The sequence below is a fragment of the Musca domestica genome, unplaced genomic scaffold (genome assembly GCF_030504385.1).
Source record: "Musca domestica strain aabys unplaced genomic scaffold, Musca_domestica.polishedcontigs.V.1.1 61, whole genome shotgun sequence".
In the NCBI taxonomy this organism is placed as follows: Eukaryota; Metazoa; Arthropoda; class Insecta; order Diptera; family Muscidae; genus Musca; species Musca domestica.
This window is the reverse complement of record NW_026712367.1, coordinates 4,126,073-4,148,069: the sequence shown is the minus strand read 5'-3', so window position 1 is coordinate 4,148,069 and position 21,997 is coordinate 4,126,073. Positions and strand designations below refer to the sequence as shown.

At 34.7% G+C, this 21,997-nt stretch overlaps 2 protein-coding genes across 11 annotated transcripts in view; one reads left to right on the top strand and one right to left on the bottom strand.

Moving 5' to 3' along the window:
• The window catches only part of LOC101890223 (pro-interleukin-16), a 354,063-nt gene extending 351,967 nt beyond the window's left edge, over positions 1–2,096 (top strand). The window contains exons 5-7 of one of the 4 annotated variants that reach the window (XM_059129496.1): positions 891–1,311; positions 1,379–1,507; positions 1,591–2,096. In XM_059129496.1, the coding sequence (XP_058985479.1) occupies positions 891–1,311; positions 1,379–1,507; positions 1,591–1,739 (699 nt within the window). In that variant the 3' untranslated portion in view covers positions 1,740–2,096. Of the gene's footprint in view, positions 1–890; positions 1,312–1,375; positions 1,508–1,590 lie in introns of all 4 variants that reach the window. The other 3 variants (XM_059129495.1, XM_059129497.1, XM_059129498.1) reach the window with 3 other exon arrangements.
• Positions 2,097–8,112: 6,016 nt separating this feature from the next.
• On the bottom strand, positions 8,113–21,601 carry LOC105262276 (probable serine/threonine-protein kinase ndrD). Of its 7 annotated transcripts, none has more exons than XR_009343833.1 (4): positions 21,148–21,501; positions 19,915–20,939; positions 11,873–13,879; positions 8,113–11,812 (listed from the first exon to the last, which is right to left on the bottom strand). XR_009343833.1 is itself a non-coding variant. In XM_059129458.1 (4 exons), the coding sequence occupies exons 3-4, from the start codon at positions 20,243–20,245 to the stop codon at positions 12,252–12,254; spliced, it is 1,959 nt and encodes a 652-aa protein (XP_058985441.1). In that variant the 5' UTR covers positions 20,246–20,634; positions 20,790–20,939; positions 21,148–21,501; the 3' UTR covers positions 8,113–12,251. The 7 variants fall into 7 exon arrangements, 6 of the variants coding, with proteins under 6 accessions (XP_058985441.1, XP_058985442.1, XP_058985439.1 ...); XM_059129458.1 differs by having other exon boundaries at positions 8,113–13,879; positions 19,915–20,634; positions 20,790–20,939; XM_059129459.1 differs by lacking the exon at positions 21,148–21,501 and adding an exon at positions 21,518–21,601 and having other exon boundaries at positions 8,113–13,879; positions 19,915–20,634.
• Between the last annotated feature and the right edge of the window lie 396 nt (positions 21,602–21,997).

Sequence of the window (21,997 nt, the reverse complement as noted above, 5' to 3'; positions counted from 1 at the left end):
GTCTAAATCTAAATTTCATGTTACTTTCATGCTTCCATTCAAAAAAAGGCAGAGGGAACTTTTATCAGAAAAATATATATATTTTTTGGTAACATTGATGCAAAAATTTTCTTGATATATAAAAGATATAGATATTTCTTTTCTTTGGAGACCTATAGTAAAATTTTATGAAGAATATTTTTCTCATTAATATTAACCTTCTAAAATGATGCTTTGTGGGAGAATTTCGCATATGCTCACATTAACCATAAAATGTGTTTTTAATACTTAGGGAATATTTTAGAGTATTTTTTTGGCAACATAGTGGCAATTATTTTCATGATATATAATGGAAATAGAGATTTCACTTCTTTGGTGACTTATAGTGAAATTCGATGAGGAATAATTTTGTCTTTAGTATCGTTTTTCTAAAATGATGTTTTGTGGGAGACATTTTCATTAACCATAAAATGAGTTCTGAATATTTAGAAAATATTTTCCCTTTTTTTTAGCAACTTTGGTGCAAATATTTTCATGATATATAATGGATATAGAGATTTTATGTCTTAAGTGACTTAAAGTGAAATTCGATGAAGAATATTTTTGTCCTCAACATCATTCTTCTAAAATAATGTTTAATGGGAGAATTTGGCATAAACTCACATTAACCATGAAATGTGCTTTTGGTTTTTAGGAAATATTTTCGCTTTTTTTACCAACATTGATGCTAATATTTTTCTGATATTTAAGGGATATATAGATTTCTATTCTTTGGAGACCTACAATATCTTCCATAAAAGACAGCTTAGAGGCTCTTCCATTTATCGAAGGACCCTTAGAGGTTTTCTCCTCCCTTTAGTCCTTTGGAAGCAAATTTTAATCCAATTTTCTCTTCCTTTCTCTATTTTCAGACTCCTCGTCCCGAAGTTGTCTTGGTGGTAACACGTTCCGAATCGGTGATTGTCAAGCCACTGACCAAGAAACGTTCCTCCCTGGGCTCCTTGTCCAGTCTGAACGAGAAACCCACTGAAATTGATTACGAAAAGAAACGCAACTATCACAAAGCTTCAAGATCTTTGGATTTGGATCTGGATGTTATATCGAATGAGGAGGCCACAAGTCCGACAAGTCGACACACACCATCCAGCACAAGTTCGAGTAGTCGCAGCAGTCCCCAGCCGCCGGTGAGTCTATCGGAAGCTGAGACCTTGGCCAGTATTAGAGCTAGACGTCAGCTGTCTAGACCGGATGTTAGTAAGATTTCCACCAGTGAATTGTTGGAGAGGGCCCAGGAGACACGCAATGCCTTGCAGGCGGAAATTAGGGCACAGGGTGAGTTGGCTGGGGAAGGAGGTGAAAAATATTTAAAAATTTAATAATTTTTTCTGTTTTTTAGAAGAATCCACACCCAAGGGTGCCCGTTGTGTGGAAATCATCAAAGACAGCTGTGGTTTGGGTTTCTCCATTGAGGGTGGCTTCGATTCGCCCCTGGGTAACCGACCTTTGGTGGTGAAAAAGGTGTTCATGGGTATGTTTTTATTTTTCTGCAACAAAAAATTGATTATTTGGACAATTTTTAATGAGTTTTATTTGTTTGTTGCCTACCTTTAGGCGGTGCTGCCAAGAAAACCAATCAAGTGCGCAACGGTGATGAGATTCTTAGCATCAATGGCTGTTCGACGGCCAAAATGACCCGTGTCGATGCCTGGAATTACATGAAACAGTTACCTTTGGGACCAGTTAAAATTGTATTTGCTTAAGAAAAAAAAATATGAAAACGTTAAGTTTTAGTTTTTAATGTTAATAAATATAAATTTTTGTTTTCTTATTATTATTATTTAATTAAATATTTACTTAGAAAGTAAATCAAAAAATATACAATTATTTTTAATTTTAAAAATATAAATTTCATAAACATTGTAAAAACAATTAAAAATTAATTTTTAAAATATTAAAAAATTATTGAAAAAAAATAATTCTTGCCATTGCTTAAACCTTAAAACAAAAATATAAGAAATAAAACCAAGTTTTATTTTTCTTAATTCTTAAAACAAATGGCTTAAAAATATAATTTATATATATTTAAAAATATATAACAAAAATATATATTTTGGGGAAAACTTAAAAGCATTTAAAATTATATAAAAAAAGAAAGAAACGTTTTTAATTGTATGAAGAAAAATATATAATAAATAAAAAAGTGCAATTATTGTGTATAAATAAATTAATTTGTTGGAGAAATTTTATTAAAAACAAATATTTTCTAATTTTTAAATATTTTTAATTGGAAAATTTGTAATTTTTAAATTATTTTTCAATTTTTTAAATTACTATTTATTTTTTTCATTTTGTTTTAATTTTTTTTCTTATTTTTTTCAAAATTGTATTATTTTGTTACCGATTCAAAATAATTTGTACTTAATTTTGTAAATTTGTTCTAATTTATATTTTATTTTTTTAACACCTTTTTTATTTTATTTTAACAAAGAAAAAGCCATAAAAATAAATTCATTTTTAAAGTTTGCCTTAAAAAATTAATTTATCTTCCCAAAACAAAAAAAAAACTAAAATTGTGCTTTAACTTTGCATTTAACTACCAACAAAAAAACAAACAAACAATGGATATGTGTATATTATTTTAATCGATTTAAAACGTATTTTCAAACCTTAAACCTTGTAAACTATTTAAAGTAATTATACAGTTTTTATTATATATACTCTACTTATAAACTTACTTATACTTTAATTTCATCTCTAAACAATTATCATATATATTTTATTATAATAATACTTATTATTACTTATATTTACTTATAACAATCGATGATGTATGCCTGACCACAAAAACAACGAACATACATTTTTTATCTATACATATATATTTATATATCAATTATAAAAATTAAAAAAAACAAAACAATAATCATATGAAATAAATAAAAACTTTATTATATATATTCATATATATACGCAAAATATTAAAAAATTGTTTTTTTTTTATTTTTAACTATTTATCTCTAGATAATTATTAAAAAAATCTTAAATCGTTCAAAAATCCACATTTGGACAAAAAATCCCTATTGGGAAACCTTGGCTTTCTCTGAAAATATTGTTTTCTAAAAATCCACGCTAAAAGACCTAGGGCTTGCCATTGAAATCCCTCGCAATCCCTCCCTCTAATCTATAGTACAGTTCCTTTGCCTAACAAGCCTTTAGAAGGCCTTTAGACGTTTCTCCGCTAGAAGGTGAAACAAGACCTTTCAAAGGCATTCTATATTTAGAGAACCCCTAAAGATTTTCAAGGTTTTATAAGGATTACACAGAAAGTCCCTAAAAAGTATTCTCTCTCCGGAAAACCTCAATTAATTGTGAAGGAAATTTCTTGAAGACCAAAAGGCCTCTAGAATGTATACTTGAAAGAGAAGGTATCCAGAAGTTCTTCGAAATCTAAGCGAAGGATCCACAAAGTCTTCTCCTGAATATAAATCATGTCTAAAAGGTCTACCATGACAAGAGTGCCTTTAGAAGGTTTTCTAAATTTGTGAGACTTATACAAGGTAATATATTCATAGAAAGTCTCTACAATAGTATTCTGTGTCGATGCCTCCAAGCAGCTCTTTATTACCCAAAAAGATCTCTAGAAGTTCTCCTATGACCAAAAGACCTCTAGAACGTCTTCTTGTTATAGAAGACCTCTAGAAGTTCTTCTGGGAATAGAAGCGCTCTCAAAGAAAAAAAAAAACTCTAAAATGCCTCCTGAATATAGACCACAACAGAAGATTGTCAAAATTTAGAAGACTTCTATAAATTATTTTTCGCCAACTATTCTGTGGCCAGCATGTTTCTAGAATGATCTTAATGCCCAGCTGAGTTCCTCTGTTCAAAAAGCCTCTAGAAGGTCCTCTAGGAGACCCAGAAGGTTGGTTTATAATGGACCTCTGGAAGGTCTTTTGGGAATATAAAACATCTAGATGGTATTCTGTGTGTACAAGAACTCCATAAGGTATTTTATGTTTATAAAGTCTCTACAAGACTTCTTTCTACAAATTCTTGAAAGTAATGACAACATTTCAAACCCCAAGTCTACTGATGGCCCAAGAAATCCAAAGAAGACCTCTAAATTCTTGAGAAGTTATTTTAAAAACAGAAGGCTTATAGAAATTCTAGAGGATCTTCTTAAAGTTGATGGCCTTAAGGAGGTCTTGTAGGCATAGAATGTCCATAGAATGTCTCCTGGAGAAAAAGATGTGTCTAAAGATATGTTTTCTAAATCTACAATACATTTAGAAAGGTTCTTCTTTAGTCTTCTTTAGCTAGAATTCCTCTAATAGATGTTCGGTGCCCAGAATGTCTAGAAGTTCATAAAAGGACTTCCTCTGAAGAAAATGCCTTTAAAAAGTTTTTAGATTGTAGGACCACTCCCACATATCATCTGGAAATAGAAGGTCTTCTAAATATAGACTAGTCATGTTATGTATAGCAGGGACATCTAGAAGACTGTCTTTGATGATTTCCACACAACGGGCTCCCTTGGGTGCGGAGTCTTCTGTAAAAAATATTAAACAATTAATAAATTGAATTAAAATTTTGGTTTCCTTTCTCCCCGAACTTACCTTGTGCAGCTGAAGTCTAGCTTAATACTGGACAAGGTCTCAGCTTCCGATAGATTTACCAGAGGCTTGGTGGCCTCCTCATTCGATATAACATCTAGATCCAAATACAAGTATCTTCGAGCTTTGTGATACATTGCGTTTCTTTTACTAATTAATTTCAGCGGGTTTCTTATTGAGACTGGACGCGGGAGCCCAGGGAGGGACGTTTCTTGGTCAGTGGTTTTTGGTTTTGAAAGTTTACATGGCATTTTTTTCTATGGAAAATATGTGTTAAAGTTCCCCGGGTACCTTTATATTATTGGAAGCAGTATATTATTTGAAGAAGACATTTTATGGTAATTTGAAGATTCCTAAAAAAATATTCTGCTAAGAAATTACATTTTCAAATGATTTTGATGATAACAATCTCTTAACGGCCTTCAATATGTAGATCTAAGATCTTCCAAAGACAGAAGCCGACACGTTCTCAAATTTTCTACCCATAACATTTTCTCCAAAGAAAATCACTAAAACCTCTGAAAAAAACCTCGACTCCCGGAAAAAAAAAATCGTCAAGATCTATTCATAACAGCACTCTCGTATAATCATCTCCATATTTTGTTATCCGGAAAACTCCGAACATATTCAAAGATTGTGCATCCATAAAATTTTCTTCAAGGACTTTCACTCCCAATTAGAAAAATGCCCTTAAAAGCCTTATCTCCGTGACAGCTCTCTCGTACGTTCAACAGGCTTTCAATGGGCTTATGAGTGTCGGGTGTTGTAACTTTGTAATTTTGGAACATAACCATGAGGAGTACCTGAAATAAGAAAGAAAATAAAAAGTTGATAAATAGTAAAATAGATAATGGGAAAAAGCTGTAACTACTTAACATGGCTGGTGAGTGTGAATTTTCTGGACTGGTCATTACCATTGGTCACTGCCATTCGATAATTAGATCTAAATTCTAAAATCTTGAAGCTTTGTGATAATTACAGTTGGAGTTTGTTGCCGATGAGGAATGTACCGCATCGAATCATTAAAAATCAATGAACGGGGACAGATATAACAATTCGCACTGGGTGGCGTGTGTGTATGTGTAAATAGACCTGATTGTCTGATGGCCCGTTTATTATCCATTATAGTTTCCTTTATTGTTCCTCCTCTTGCGTAGTCTTGGAAAGTATTGTTACTTAAACAATCACTGTTAAATCGTCTTAAAATTCTACGCGATCAGGATCAATACTTTGTTATGCCTAAAAATATTATTTCGATGAGTTACAAACGAAATTACGAACTTAATATACCCTCCATACAATGTATGGCGGAGGGTATAAAAAATAAATATACAAAGAAGATAATACACTTGCGGAGGACTTGCAAAATGACCCGCGTCGACCAGTTAAAATTGTATTTGCTTAAGACAAAAATGAAAACGTTAAGTTATAGTTTTGGACTTGCTGCACTGGTCACTGTAATTCGATAGTCACAACTGAATTCTAAAGCTTTGAGGTAATAAATTTTCGTTTCTGAATCCATTTCGGTGAGGTTTTGTTTTTCAATTAATACTGGAGGTCCCGAATACTGCGTTTCAATAGTCCCAAAATTGTAAAGTCCTCAACTAAAAGATCCCTCAGGAGGTAAAGTGACTGAAAAATAAATATTTTTATTAAAACTTGTTAATAGAGATTGGCGTCAGTTGAGATTACTGGTTATATGTGAGATAGCTACGCTAGTGGTTCTTTTATTCGATATGTGGCATTCATCCAGGTTCTTAATCTGAGATCCGGAAACATTGTTTTTCAAAAATTAGTGAGTCGAAAGAGGAAAGTTTCGTGTCTAAGAGTTTGGCAGCAATGAAATCAAGCAACAATGAAGTATGGTAGTACCTGAAAAAAGAAAAACAAAAGATAAATAGGTAGATTAATAACTGGGTACTGCAACAACTACTTGCACTGGATGGTCGTGAACTCTTCATCCGCTACGGCATTTTATCTCAATCCCATGAATCTGAAGCTTTGCGGTTTAGACTAACTCAGATTGGATAGTAAGCCCAATGAGAAAATTTTCTGGCGTATCCACTGAAACCATTTCCGGACGAGGAATCTGAAAAGGAAAAGTACAAATGTAATATCGCAAGTGTACCTACTTGCGATCTGGCCTTTTCATTCAATATGACATCCAGATCTAAGTTCAATTTAACAATTTCAGCATCGCCTTTATTCCAACGTCCGACCAAAAATTAACAACTCTGCCCTTGGAAAATGCTGATATGAGTTCATAAAATATGTCAAATATTTACCATACTTTTTGGATGTATACGAAAATGTGGTGAAAAATGATCCATGTTGAAATAAGAATAGAAACAGTGCATAAGAATGAAGCATACTTTTAGGCGCTATATACAAAATTACTATGATTACAAAAAAATATTTATTCACATTTAAATGCTGTAGAGCTCTAACGATGACCACTCGTGGTTTTCCAGCCAAATGTAAAGAAATCACACCATCACGCTTGAATTCCATCACGAGTAACAATTTGTTTCCGGAAAATTCTCACCAAAATGCTTTTGTACGCTTGTAAAAAATATAATGAGCTATCACTGGAAAAATTTTAACAGCTGTCGAACTAGTGGCTTAGAAATTACAGTCTGAAGTTGGTTGCAAATTTTTTCATCTCACCCTGTAGAAGACCTTCCAGAGTTTATGTCTTCATAGAAAGTTTCCAAGATGTCTGCTCTGCATAGAAGAAACTTCTAAGACGCCTTTTCTGTACAATAGAGGTTCTCTATGGCCTCAATGAGCTCTTCTCTTCATTGGAAACTTTACAGAGATTTTCTCTGCATAAAAAACACCCCAGAGGTATTTTCTCTTGAACGTCTTTTGGGCAGAGAGCGCCTTGGGATATCTTTAAAGAAGAGGGCATCATGAGGTCTTCTTCTTCAGCCTTTATGAAGGTCCAAGAGGACCCTAGAATGATTTTTTTTGCCTTTTTAAGACCTCCAAGAGGCTTTCTAGCTATTGACAACTTCGAAAGCTTTTTTAAAGAAGAGGACATCATGAGGTCTTCTTCTTAAGCCTTTATGAATGTCCAAGAGGAACCTAGAATGGCTTTTTTGCCTTTTTAAGACCTTCAATAGGCCTTCTAACTATTGAAGACTTCGAAAGCTTCTTTTTTTCTCTCTCTCTGTGTAAGAGACTTCTAAAACTTCTTCTATACAGGGAAGATATATTTAAGGTCGTTTCGACAGAGAACCCCTAGGTCGTCTCAAGAGGATCCATGGAATAGAACACATTTTGAAGTTTTTTAATACTATAAAAAATATTTTCCAAATCTTGAGAGATTTTCCTCTATTCGCAATAAAGGCCATGGTGTGGAGTTACTGAGCCCATGCGAGATGTCATTTTTAGTCCTTTCAAAATTCTTTAAATATATTATATATTTTTTATTATTAATAAAACAATTACAACAAATACTTAATTACCAAAATAAGGTGTGTTATAAAAAGTAAAAAAATTAGTAATATTAATATTAATAATAAATTTACTTACAAATTAAGTACTTAACAAAACAATGTTGTATTTGGATTGGTTGGACAAAAAGATCTAGAGCTACAATTTAAATATTGTAAACTCTAAGAATAGTAAAACTTAAATCTTACAAAAAGAAATCGTTTAAATAAAACATAAACAAATTAAAAAAAAAACTAAATTAAAATTAAAAGAGAGATAAATATAAAATTTAAAAACACAATGAATATAAAAGTAAAGATTTACATTAAAAAAGGCAAACTAATTTTAAATGAAATGAAACCCTTTTTTAGAAAAAGGGGATATTACAGATTAGAAGCAAAGAATAATAGGGAGTTTTATGGGTTATCGTATAAATATTTGGGGTAACAAGTACTTTTGTAAAGTTGTTGGAGTTGTTTGTAAATTGCTGCAAGTCTGTAAACCTTTCATGCAGTTTAATAAAAAAAGAGAAAAATAAAATGAAAATTAAGTTAAAATTAAAACTTAAACCCTAATTAAAACTTAAAAGCCAAATAAAAAAAGACTTAAACTAAAGGTAAAGGCGAAGGGATGATTAGAGGGTGTTATGTCTCCGACTGCCTGGTATTATTGTCAGCATTGGGGAATTGTTTTATTTTTCCCATTGAAAAAATTTTCACCGGAAATATTCACCATTTGAGATTTATACTTTGAGGGAATTCCCAAGGAAAGAAGAGTGATAAATCTTTGTAAATAAATATTGAATTGAGTGATTATATAAATTTGAAGAAGGGGATATGTTAATAAACTATTATTGTGACCTTGGAAAGACAAAACTAAGACCAAGTTGTTACAAAAAGGAATTTTTTTCATCTAAATGACATTCTGTCTGGTATTTTTGTCAGCATTAGGGAATTGGTTTATTTTTCCCATTGAAAAAATATTAACCGGAGAAAATGGATATTCGAAGACCTCTTTTTTTTTTTGAGATTTTTACTTTGAGGAAATTCCCAAGGAAAGAAGGGGGATATCTCTTTGTAAATAACTATTGAACTGACTAATTATATAAATTTGAAGAAGGGGATATGTTAATAAACTATTCTTGTGACCTTGGAAAGCCAAAACCAAAGAAACATCTTTGGAAAGCCAACTATAGACCCCAGAAGGGGTCTTTAATAGAAAATTTCTAAGAGGTATTCTGTGCCCAAAATGCCCCTACAAGGTCTTCATAATCCAGCAGATTTGTAGAAGAACACCTCAAACCTCTAGAAGTTTTTTTGGCCAGAGCTCCTCTAGAAGTTTTTCTGGCCTCCTATGGCTAGAGAACCCCTAGAAGGTTTTTAAGGTTTAGAAGGATTATACAAGATCTTCCATTCCACAGAAATTCTTCATTGCATAGAAGATCTTTCTAAGATCCTCTCACGATATAAAAGAATTCCATCATTTGAAAAGATCATCTGTGCAAAGAAAATCTTTGGAAAGCATCTATAACTAGAGGAACCCCAGAAGAGGTCTTCAATTTGTAGAAACTCTCCAAGAGATATTCTGTGATCAAAATGGCTGAAGAAGAACTCCCTTGACTAACAAGACTCAGGAAGGTTTTTTTCGGCAAACAAGTTCTCTAGAAGTTTTTGGTATATAGGAAACCCCTAGAAGGTCAGACAAGACCCTTTGAAAGCCTTCTATGCCTAGAGAACCCTTAAAAGATTTTCAAGGTTTAGAAGAATTCTGCAAGATCTTCCATTCCACAGAAAGTCTCTAAAAGAAGTTTCTCTGTCCAGAAAACCCCTTGAAGGTCTTAATTGTGAAGCAGATTTTTGAAGATATCCTCCACTCAAAAGGCTTCTAAAATGTATTATTGGCAGAGAAGGCATCCAGAAGGTCTTCTTCATATAAAGAAAGAACTCTAAACGGTTTCCTAAATACAGGACGCGTCTGAAAGGTTTACTATGTCTGGAATAACTGTGGAAGTTTTTCGGAATTTAGAAGAATTCAACACGGTAATCTAGCAAAATTATTCTGTGTCGAGAATGCCTAAGCAGCTCTTTATTTTCCAAAAGATCTCTAGAAGTTCTCCTCTAACCAAAAGGCCTCTTAAAGGTCTTCTTGTTATAGAAGACCTCTAGAAGTTATTTACAGTATAGGAGACCCCTAGAAGCTCTTCTGGGAATAGAAGGTCTCTAGAAGGTTCTCTGTGTAAAGAATACCTTTAAAAGGCCTTCTAAATATAGATCACAGTTAAAAGGTCTTCCATGCCTGGTCTACACACAGTTAAAAGATCTTCCATGCCTGGTCTACATCTAGAAGATTTTCTATATAAAGAAGTCTCTTCGAGTTATTTTATGAATAGTCAGCCTCTGCAGAGAATTCTGTGTCCTGAATGCTCCCAGAAGTGTCGAAATGCCCAGAAGAGCTCTTCTATTTAAAAGGCCTCTTGAAGGTCTTCTCGACAGAGAAGGTCTGTAGAATTTCTTTGGTGTATAGTATGCCTCTGGAGAATATTTTGGACAGAGAAAGCATTTAGATGGTGTCTTATACAAGTTCTTCAAAGTGTGGAAAAAATGTGTTATGTATTTAAATTTCAATGCTATTCATGATCCAAAAGATCCTAAGAAGAGCTTCTTCGAGTTCTTGAGAAGTTATTCTAGAAATAGAAGGCTTTTAGAAGTTCTAGATGGTTTTCTTGGTATGGAAGGCTTTAAAAAGGTCTTCTAGGCATAGAAGGCCCATAGAAAGTCTCATTGGGGAAAAAATATGTCTAAAAGATTTTCTAAATCTACAATGCATGTAGATGGTTTTCTCTGGAAGACTTCTACAACTTTATCGAAGTGTGGAAAGAATGTGTTATGTATTTTGGGGTTCAAGGCTATTCATGGTACAAAAGATCCCGAGTAGAGGAACTCTAAGTTCTTGAGAAGTTATTTTAGAAATATGAGGCTTTTAGAAATTCTAGAGAGTCTTCTTAGCATGGAAGGCCTTAAGAAGGTCTTCTAGACATAGAAGGTCCATAAAAGGTTTCCTGGGAAAAATATGTCTAAAATGTCCTCTAACTCGACAATACATGTAGATGGTCTACTTCCTTTAGAAAGCTTCTGCAAAGTCTTCTTTATCTAGAATTCCTCTAATATATGTTCGGTGCACAGAATGTCTAGAAGATCTCTAAAGGACTTCCTCTGAACAAAATGCCTCTAAAAAGTTTTTAGGGTACAGGAGACCACCACAGATCTTCTGGGAATAGAATGTCTTCTAAACATATACCAGGTATTTTATGTCTAACAAGTACATCTAGAAGACTTCTACATGTATAGAAAGTTTATGCGAGGAGAGCATTCCTTTCTTTGTCTTAAAGGTTTCTTTAACTAAAAGTCATCTGGAAAGTATTCTAAGAATGGAAAGCGTTTAGATGTTCTAGAGGGTCATCGGCAAAGGTCAAAGAAAGCATTTAGAAAGTTTTCAGAATATAGAAGGTGTCTAGAACATTTTCTAAATCTAGCATATTTGGGGATGTTATTCAATCTCCAGAAAGCCTCTTCGATGTACTTTATGCCTAGGAGAACTCTGAACGGTATTGTTTGTTTAGAAGCCCCTATGAGTTTTTTCTGTGTAATGGAAGCCTTTATTTATATGCTGGATATCTTTATAAGAGTCCGTAATTTTTAGAGGCCTTATCATGATTTCTAGAAATTATCTTGAATATAGAAAACCTCAAAAAAGACATCCTGTATCCTGAAGACCTCTAAAATGGCCTTTTACAAGGAATCCTTCTAAATGCTACTATCTGGAAGACTTCTAGATCCAAAAAATACCTTCACCCACAGAGAAGATTTTTATCAGGTTCTCCATGTTTTGAGGAACTTTATATATTTTTCTGGCCAAAAAAACCTTCGAAGGCTTCTATATTACAGCTATACATATTAGGCTCTAAAAGGACTTTCGTAAAAAGCTATGCTCACTAAATCTCTCCAATATAAGGTCACTTGGTTATGGTTCTGGAAATTGGAAATTTTAACTAAAACTATTTTTTAAAATTTAAAATCCACAGAAAAACCCTTTCCTAACACATCACTTAAGATAACCTATCTTTTTTACAAATATACGTGGTGGTGGTGACGTTTCTAAACTTAATCCATCATCTTCTGGCATATCGCCGGCCTTCCCCCCTGCCTTGACCTGCTGCAATTTGGGTCAATCGATGTCCACATCTTCGATTTCATCTTTAATGGCAATTGGCATTATTTGAGTCCATGATCCCGAGGAGGTTGATGGTGTGGTGGTGCCGTTGGTGGTAGTGATACTGGTGACTGTGGTCGATGCATTTTGTTGTTGGCCGCCATTCAGCTGGGCGGCGCCCCCGGCTGGTGTACTGGAAGATGTGGTTGAGTGAACATTCGATGTCATAATGGGTGCCGCCGGGTTATGATGTATGGTCGTTGAAACGGTACCGGTATTGGGTGATGTTGCCTTATTCACCATGGTCATGTTACGCAGCGATGCCGGTGGTGGACATGTCACCTTAGTTATGGTGATTTTCGGTGTGGACTGCAGGAGACGGGCGGCTGCACTACTGGCCGGTATTATGGTGGCTGAGGTGCCATTACTCAGACGTGTGGTGGTAATATTTGTTGTATTGTGGTTGAGAGTGTTATTGTTGCTGTTGTTGGCATTGTTGTTGTGATTGGAATTCACACTTATGTTGACGCTACGCAATGAGGACTGCAGAAAACCGTTGACCTTTTGCAACTCGGCCTCATTCAAATTGGCAATGTTGTTGATCAGATTTCGAGCCGTCGAGGAGTTGACTGTCAACACCGTTTGCTTGACCTGGGACCCGCCCTGCATGGTGGTAGTGGTGGTGCTGGAGTTGGAATTATTTAAATTGTGCCCTCCGCCATTATTCATAATGGTCGTTGTTAGTGATCCTCCTCCCATGCCACCACCACCTTGCCTGGCGATGGATATACCACTAGCATTCTGCTGCTGATGCTGCTGCATATCACTGTTGAGATTTGGAAAATCATTGACATTTTCAAACACCTCCTCCAGGGTTTGATAAATTTTCCTTTTGAATATAATTTTCTGCCGGGTGTTCATCAAAGCCATGTCGGGCAACAAAGCCTCGAGGAAACGCAAATCTGCCTCACTTGTCCCCAAGGGTATTGAATTGAATTTTAATCTCTTCATTTCATACGTCTCCGTTTCCAAATGCATGGGCCGTTTCAATGGATTGCCATGATGATTCGACATCAGTCGGCGATCAGTTTCAGTTGTCTGAGACATTGTATCATCAAATCGACCATCATGGAACTCATGTTCAGCATCACTGGTCGAGAAGTCACCATGACTTTCATATATTCCCGAATTATTGTCATAATCATTGCCATTGAGGTGGTGGTGTTGGTTTTCACGTTTTTGACTGTTCTGATAGTCCTTCAGCGTCTTGTGCAATTTACCCTCAGTTTGTATGGTTATGTCGGGATTTAGGGCCTCAAAGGCAGATTTTATATCAATGCTGCTATTGTCCTGCAGGCCATCGTCGTAATCCGCATCTGGCTGTTGATCATCATCTTCAAAGTCGACATCATCTTCTTCCTCTTCGCCCTCGGTGAATTCTTCCTTTTGCACACTGTTCTCCGAAATGTCATGGGTCTCTTCCGACTTGTCGCGACCCTCCATCATTGGTTTGACCAGAAACGAAAGCTCCTTGTGTAGATAGTAGGGTTTGATGCGATTCGGACCACTGTGAGTTTTGTAAATATTTATGGAACGGGCAAAGGCGGCACGAATGTTGCGCCATCGCTCCTTGCAGGAGGCAACTGGAAAGAAGAGAGAGAAAATTAGTAAGTTTTTAAAAATGGAAAATGAAAGTGGTCCTTCCGAGAAGACCTCTGTTTAAAAGACCTTTAAGAGATCTCCCTTTTATAGAACAACTCTTGGAGGTCTTTCAGAGAGAGAAGAAAGGGGACCAGAATACCTCTTGAAAGTCATAACAAGAAGGCAAAAAAGATTTAATTCTGTTGGTCCTCTTGGACCTTCAAAATGTCTTCTATTCTTTGAGTCCTCTTGGGAAGAACTCAGGGCACTCTAAACGACCTTCAAGAGGTTTTCTCTGTGTAGAGAAGACCTCTGTCTAAAATACCTTGAAGAGTTCTCCCTTTTATATAAGGACTCTTGGAGGTCTTTCAGAAAGAGAAGAAAGGGACCGGAAAACTTCTTAAAGGTCATAACAAGAAGGAACAAATATTTAAATCTGTTGGTCCTCTTGGACCTTCAAAATGTCTTCTATTCTGTGAGTTCTCTTAAGAAGACCTCGGGGCTCTCTGTCGAAACGACCTTCAAGAGGTCTTCTCTGTGTAGAAGAAGTTTTAGAAGTCTCTTACAGAGAGAGAGAGAGTGAGGAAGAAGCATCCGAGGTCTTCAATGGCTAGAAAGCCCCTTGGAGGTCTTAAAAAGGTAAAAAAGCAATTCTAAGGGTCCTCTTGGACCCTCATGAAGTCTTCTGTACAAAGAAGGCCTCAGAATGCTCCCTTCCTTAAAAGATCTCCCAAGGTACTCTCTGCCAAAAAGTCGTCTAAGAGAAAAAACCTCTGGGGTTTGTTTTACACAGAGGAAACCTCTGGGAAGTTTTCTATAAAAGAAGGCCTCTGTGAGGTCTCCTACTGAGTGAAACCCTCTGCTGTACAGAGAAGGCCTCTTGGAGATCTCTTCTATCCAGAACAGGCGTCTGGAAAATCTTCTATGGAGACACGAACTCTGGCAGGTCTTCTGTGCAGAAATGTTCTCTGTTGGGGTTTTTGGTCGAGGCCTTCAATAGTTATAAGGACTCTTGGAGGTCTTAAAAAAGGCAAAAAAAATCATTCGAAATATCCTCTTGGACCCCCATAAAGCCTTCTGTACTAAGAAGGCCTCAGAATGCTCTCTTTCTTAAAGATCCCCCAAGGTGGTCTCTGTCCAAAAGGCCTCTGGGTATATTTTACACAAGGGAAACCTCTGGGAAGTTTTCTCTTGGACCCTCATAAAGTCTTCTCTACGAAGAAGGCCTCAGGATGCTCTCTTCCATAAAGATCTCCCAAGGTGGTCTCTGTCCAAAAGGCCTCTGGGTATATTTTACCCACAGGAAACCTCTGGGAAGTTTTCTATAAAAAGAAGTCCTCTGTGAGGTCTCCAATAGATAGAAATTCTTCTGTATAGGGAAGGCCTCTTGGATATCTCATCTATACAGGGCAGGCGTCTTTTAAAATCTTCTGTGAAGAGATGAATTCTGGAATGTCTTCAATACAGATAAGTCTCCTGCTAGGTTTCTTGTACGGAGAAGACCTCATAGACCTCTGGGAGATCTTCTTTATACAGAAGACACCTTTTTGGTCGCCAACATAAAAAATATGTATTGGACCCCTTGGAGATTTTCTATACACAGGATCGGTCCAAAAAAGATCTCCGTAAGTCGTCTTTTAGTCTGCTACATATAGTCTCTAGTCCCATAGCGTATCATACCGTAACATTTAACTAATTTCACCATAACTATCTGCATATGCTCGCCAAATAATAGAAGTCGCCCCACAAGTACTCTTTAAACCCGATGCTCTCTTTTTATGATAACGCCAGTCAGCTAAATTGCCATCCATACGTCATCAAATGTAACAACAATCAACTGGTAATCGTATGTAAATAATCAAACCTGTTCTTGCGTTGCCTTGCTCACAATCGATCCCACTCTCACATTTTTCCTCTCTCCCACAAAAAAAAAAAACAAAACGCACACACATCATCACTCTTGTGTATATCTCTCAGACAGGGACAGGCACGCAACGCAATGCTATGAATCATTATCACATTGCGACCAGACTTTGGTATAATACCACCAAGCAAAAGAACGAAACAAAAGAAACAACGAAAGATGATGAAGAAATCGGAGCAATGAAGGAATAACAAAAAAATAACCTATTGGTGTGTGATGAAGTGATGGAGAGAGGCGGAGAGAAAGGAAACATTGATGAAATTAAAACAAGAAAACGGGGAATGACCACAAAGAAAGAAATGAATATCATTTCAAATAACAATGCTTATTGGAAATCTAAGAGAGAGAGAGAGAGAGAGAGAGAATGTAAACAAAATATAAAAGCAGGGGTGCTCAAGAAAAAATATCTCTTTTCAGTCAAATTTCTCTTTGCTTATTTAAATCAAGAACAAAACAGTGTTAAATCATTATTTATACAAATATTTTTTATCCATTTGTTTTATAAATTATTTTGGCAAACATTCGTGTTTAAAAACAATTAAATAGAACCGTAAAATATAAAGAAAAACAGAATTTTAATTTTCTCTTCAATTATCTCTTTTTTCTCTTCATGTTCTAGAACACGGTTTTGAGCACCGCTGATAAAAGTAACAAAATAAATGTTAAAGAACTATGGGGAAAAGACCCAACTTTGTTCACGAGTAGGATATTATTCATAGAAATTTGAAAAATAGGTTGCAAATTAATTTGCTCAACGTTTAAAAAACTGATAATTTTTTTCGACCAAAATAAGATACCGATCACTATAAATGTGTTTCAGCAGCAGAACCGACCAAAAATTAAAAAAAAATCACAAAATTTACAAATTTTCAAAAAAAATGTAGTTTTTTTTTGATTGATTGAAGTAACCTTATTTTTGTAGGACTTATTCAAATCGACGCACGTCTTCATACCGGCCAAAAAAAAATCCGACCAAATTCTAAATCGTATCAAAAATTTTGATAAAAATGAAAATGTTGGACTTATGCTTTAGTGCGTGTTCTAAATAAAAACCGACCAATAATCCGGCCAAAAAATGTCGACCAAATTCAAAACTGACCAAAAGTTTTGAGAAAACCAAAAGCGTTGTGCTTGATACTTAATAGGCATTAAAAAGATAAAAACGACCAAAATCAAACTCGACCAAAAATATTTTCCGCCAAGTAAAGTGAAGAAAACTGAGAGAATTTATGACCAAAATAATAACGAATTGAATATGTTCGACCAAAGTCAAAATTTTTAAAATTTCGGACCAAAATAAAACCAATCAAAAATATTCGACCAAAATTAAAATGAACAAAATACTTCATGTTTTGCAGAATAAAAAATAATTCTATTGCTGACATAATTTTTCACGGGTAAGAACGCAAGAAAAATAGTATGTAGGTGCCTCCAAAATGAAAATCGACCAAAAAATGTAATGCGAATATTTTGTCCTTTTTTGTGGATATACGCTTCGAAAAGTTCGCTTTAGCTTCCACCGTCACCAATCGAAAAATTAAGGAATTATTGATAAAAATAAAAACCGACCAAAATAATGTCTTAAATTTATTCGACCATAGACAAAATCGTTTGAAAAAATAAAATACCGAAAAAAAAAATAATTTCCGACCAAACTAAAATCGTTCCAATATATTCGACCAAAATTATAATAGACAAAAATTCTGCCTATTTTGCACAATGATTGACACTTTGGTGTTTATTTTTCGTTTGGGAAAAAAAATTTCCGACCAAAATAAAATCTTCTCCATATATATTCGACCAAAATTAAAAAGGATAAAAATTTAGCTTATTTAGCTTCCAGCTTTCCAACCGAAAAATGAAGGAATTATTGATAAAAATAAAAAGTGCCCAAAATAATAACGTCTTAAATTTGTTCCACCATAGCCAAAATCGATCAATTGGCCTTTTTGTGTTTTTTTTGTTTTGTTTGAAAAAAATAAGATGTCAAAAAAATTATTTCCGACCAAAATAAAATCGTCCCAATAGTTTCGACCCAATTCGACCAAAATTATAGTGGACAAAAATTGGCTTATTTTGCACAATGATTGACTCTTTGGTGTTTATTTTTCGTTTGGAAAAAAATAAAATCCAAAAAAATCCGACCAAAATAAAAATCGTTCCAATATATTCGACCAAAATTAAAAAGCATAAAAATTTTGCTTATTTTGCACAATAAGTTTTGTTTCTATCATTAATAATTGGTGCAAAAAAAACACAAGATAAAATATAAGTAATAAATACAGCCAAAAGAAACTCGACCAAAAAAAAAGTAATTTCGAACATTCCAACATTTTTCAAGTTTATGTCAATTTCCAGCGTTTCTGACCGAAAAGTAGAGGAATTAATGTTAATCGGTGGAAAACAAAGGAAAAAAAAACCTGAAAAATATTTCTATAAAAACCGACCAAAATAAAAGACCCAGCCTCAAATGTTCGGTTAAAATCAAAATGTGTTGTATATTTGTACTAGAAAAAGTGTAATAGTACTAGTAAGGCAGAGAAATTATTGCTAATCCGTAAAAAAACTAGGAAAAATTAGCTATTTTTTTAAACCGACCAAAATCAAAAAAATTGAAAAACTTTTCTAAAAAATTGATTGAAAATCAAAATTCGTTGTATTTTTGTTTGGAAAAAATAATAGTACTCAAAAAGTAATTTTCAACCAAAATAAAATCCGCCCAAAAATATTCGACCAAAGTTAAGAGGGACAAAAATTTTGATTTATTCGCAGAAAAAAAAACAATTGTTTCTATTGGTAATCAAAAAAACATGAAAAAGCACGTCAAAAAAATATACAAGTGACAAAATGAGAACTGACCAGACCAAAAAATTTGGGGCTAAAAAACGGGAAATCCTTCCAAAACAAAGGCCCATTCATAGGTGACCTAATAACACATTACTCGCTCGATCCAACCGAAAAAATTGTTTAAAAAAATATTTTTTAAAAAAAAACCGACCAAAATAAAAATCATCTAAAAAATTCAACCAAAACCAAAATCGATCTATATTTTTATTTTTTTATTTACTTAATTAAAAATAAATAAAAAGACATCTTTGATTTCAATTAAAATCGTCCAAAAATATACGACCTAACTTTAAACGGACCAAATTTTTGATTAATTTCTTCAGAATAAAATTTTTTTCCAACGGTATGTATTTTGTAACCTGATTCCGGGAAACAATTTTTTTCTTGGGGGACGAACCCGGTACCCCAGAGTTTTTACCCGATATCGTTTGAAAGCCTATAAAAAATACCAACAAGTGATCACATGATGGGGTTATTTAAAGCGGTTAGGATGTTATAGTCAAATGATCGATTTTTTGCACCCGGATTTTTTATAAAACTCCCAAAAAGTCGATCAAGGACCCATTATGTGGGTCAACAAATTTGATGCCAAGTTATAGCTGACCAAAATGTTGGATAGGTATTTTTATAAGCTTTCCAGCGATACCTATATTGTCTATATCGGGTAAGTGGATCCGGGTTTAGCACGGGCCTTCAAAAATCTGGGGTCATGGGTCCGTCCCCCAAAAAAAATTGTTTACCAGAATCAGGATAAAAAAAACCTACCACTGAAAAAAAATTTCAAAAAAAAGTAAGCTTTTACTAATCTTTGGTTAAACCAAAATAATAATTGACAAAAGTGACCAAAATGAAAGTCAACAAAATATAGAGAAATTATTTCAAAAAAACTCTAGGCAAAAATTCACATTTAGTCAAGTTTTGTGATTAGTCGAGATTATTTTCAACGATTTACCCCTTTTTACGTCAAATAAATCTATGAAAATTCAGTATTTGAATGTGTTGTGGCAACACTGCTGTCCGCAACAGATAAACATCATTAACGTCTCTCTCTATCTCTCTCTTTCTTTCTCCTCAGATTACTCTTAAAAATTTATGCGGCAACAAAAAATACTCTTCTCTCTTCACCCCTACTCTTTCATGGACACTGACTGTCGTTCATTCGTCCGTCCATCCGTCTGTAACACCATTACAGAGTTACCATATCATCTAATTTGGGGAAAATTCACTACCCCCCCCCCCCCCCCCCAAGTTCCATTTAACACTTACCCGAATCATTACATTCCCGGGCAATTTTACACCATGACTTGTCCAAAATATGTTTCTTGGCATAATTTTGATGGTTGCGATCGTACATCCAGGGACATTTGCGTACCAAACGGCATAGTTTGGCATTGGCATGGAAGGCAACGGTACGCTGCTCGGCTGCCGTATTTTCCGACATATTGGGGGAGTTGGCGGTGGCAGCAGCAACGGCAGAATTATTTGTTGTTGTATTGGAGGCAGCGCCACTTGTTGTGGTGGTCTCTGTTGATTGGGTTACTGTTTCGCTGTTGTTGTTGCTGTTATTGTGGACGTTTGGATCTTTTTTTGGCGGCATTTCTTGCAGCGAAAATTGTTGTTATCACAGTGGCTTTGCTTTGCTGTTTTTTATTTTATTTTTTGTTTACTTTGTTTTTCTTCTACTTTTTCTAAAACACAAACAAATATTTTTTCTCAGTTCCTTTTTTTGTTGCTCTTTTATCACACGTGTTTTTGTTTGTTTCTTTATTTTTTATTAAATCACGTTTTATTTCTCATTCCATAATTCATTTACATTCCATTACTCATGCTTTTGTTTTTATTTCACTTATGTTTTGCCAACATCTTCGTATCGGCATTTTTTTAAACTTCTCAATACAAAAAAAAATCGAATCCGTTCGTCAGCCACTCTGCTGAGTTTTATTTAAAATTTTAGTTAGATACAATTGCACTGCAGTCTTCTTCTTCCTATTTTTATTTACGGATAAATGAGTATTGTTGTTGTTGTTGCTGCTGCTGCTGTTACCGTTGTCGATAAGTATTGGTGGGGAGAACGGCTGACAAAAAAAAAGAGCAGAGCTTAGCTCCACTACCACAATAAGCAAGCAATCTCAGGCACTTACAATTTTCCCCTCTCACTATCTCTCTATCTCTTCTCTATTTACTCTGAGTAGCATGGTCGGCCATACCAATCATGATCACCATCATCATGATTTTTCTTGGTCTTTTTTTGTTTAATTTACTTTTGCTCTTTATTTTTCTTTCTTGGTCTGCTTTGAAATACAAACAACAAAAATTAATCACACAAAATAAAGCAACAACTAATATTCACACTAACAACAACAACGACAAATGACGACGATGGATGACAACGTTATTCAGACTTCATGTGATCCACACAACAAGAACACCAACAACAACACCTCATCATCATCATCACCATCCAAATAACGTTGCTAAACTGTAACTAGCCGCCAGTACCAGCCAACACACCAACCGAAGATATTCAATGAGCGAACGAGCGAGCAAACAACAAATGAGCACACAAACCAAACTATTTTTTCTTTTTGTTGTAAAACGGCAACGACGGCGATAATCACACAATAACACAAAGAAGAAGAAGCAGAAGCAGAAACCAAAAGAAGACCGCGAGACGACGAGTATCCATCCACACAACACTTCTACTCCATGCGAGAGCCAAGAATTAACTAAAAATCGAAGTTGTTTTTGTGTTGCCCCGTCCATTAATGAAATGTGAAAATCACAAATCAAACTGAGCAGCAGCAACAACAACAACAAATGCAAACACAAGCACAACTAACAATAGCAGCAACAACAAATGTAAGCTCACCTCCGATGAGAGTTGTGGTATTCACTTCTCCCCAACAGAGAGCACAATTATTAGCACACCGAGACCGTTGGACGGCCGTCAACGACTCTCGCACGCTCGCACTGTTCAGTGAATATCGAAAAACCCCACACACAACACAACAATAGTCATCAACAAGTCGTCTCTGCTCTCAATTGGATTGGTGGCATGCTCTCAGCATATATGAAAACTCTACTATCATCCAGGGATGGATGTTTGAGATTATTGAGTTAAAACAAAGTTAAATGTTTGGTTTTTTTTTTACATTTTTAATGGCGAAACTAGTGAAATGTTAAATTTACAGGGAAAGTAAACCGTGTTCTAGAACATGAGCCGAAAAAAGAGATAATTTAAGAGAAAATTAAAATTCTGTATTTCTTTATATTTTACGAGTTCATTTAATTGTTTTTAAATGTATATGTTTGACAAAATAATTTATAAAGCAAATGGATAAAAAATATT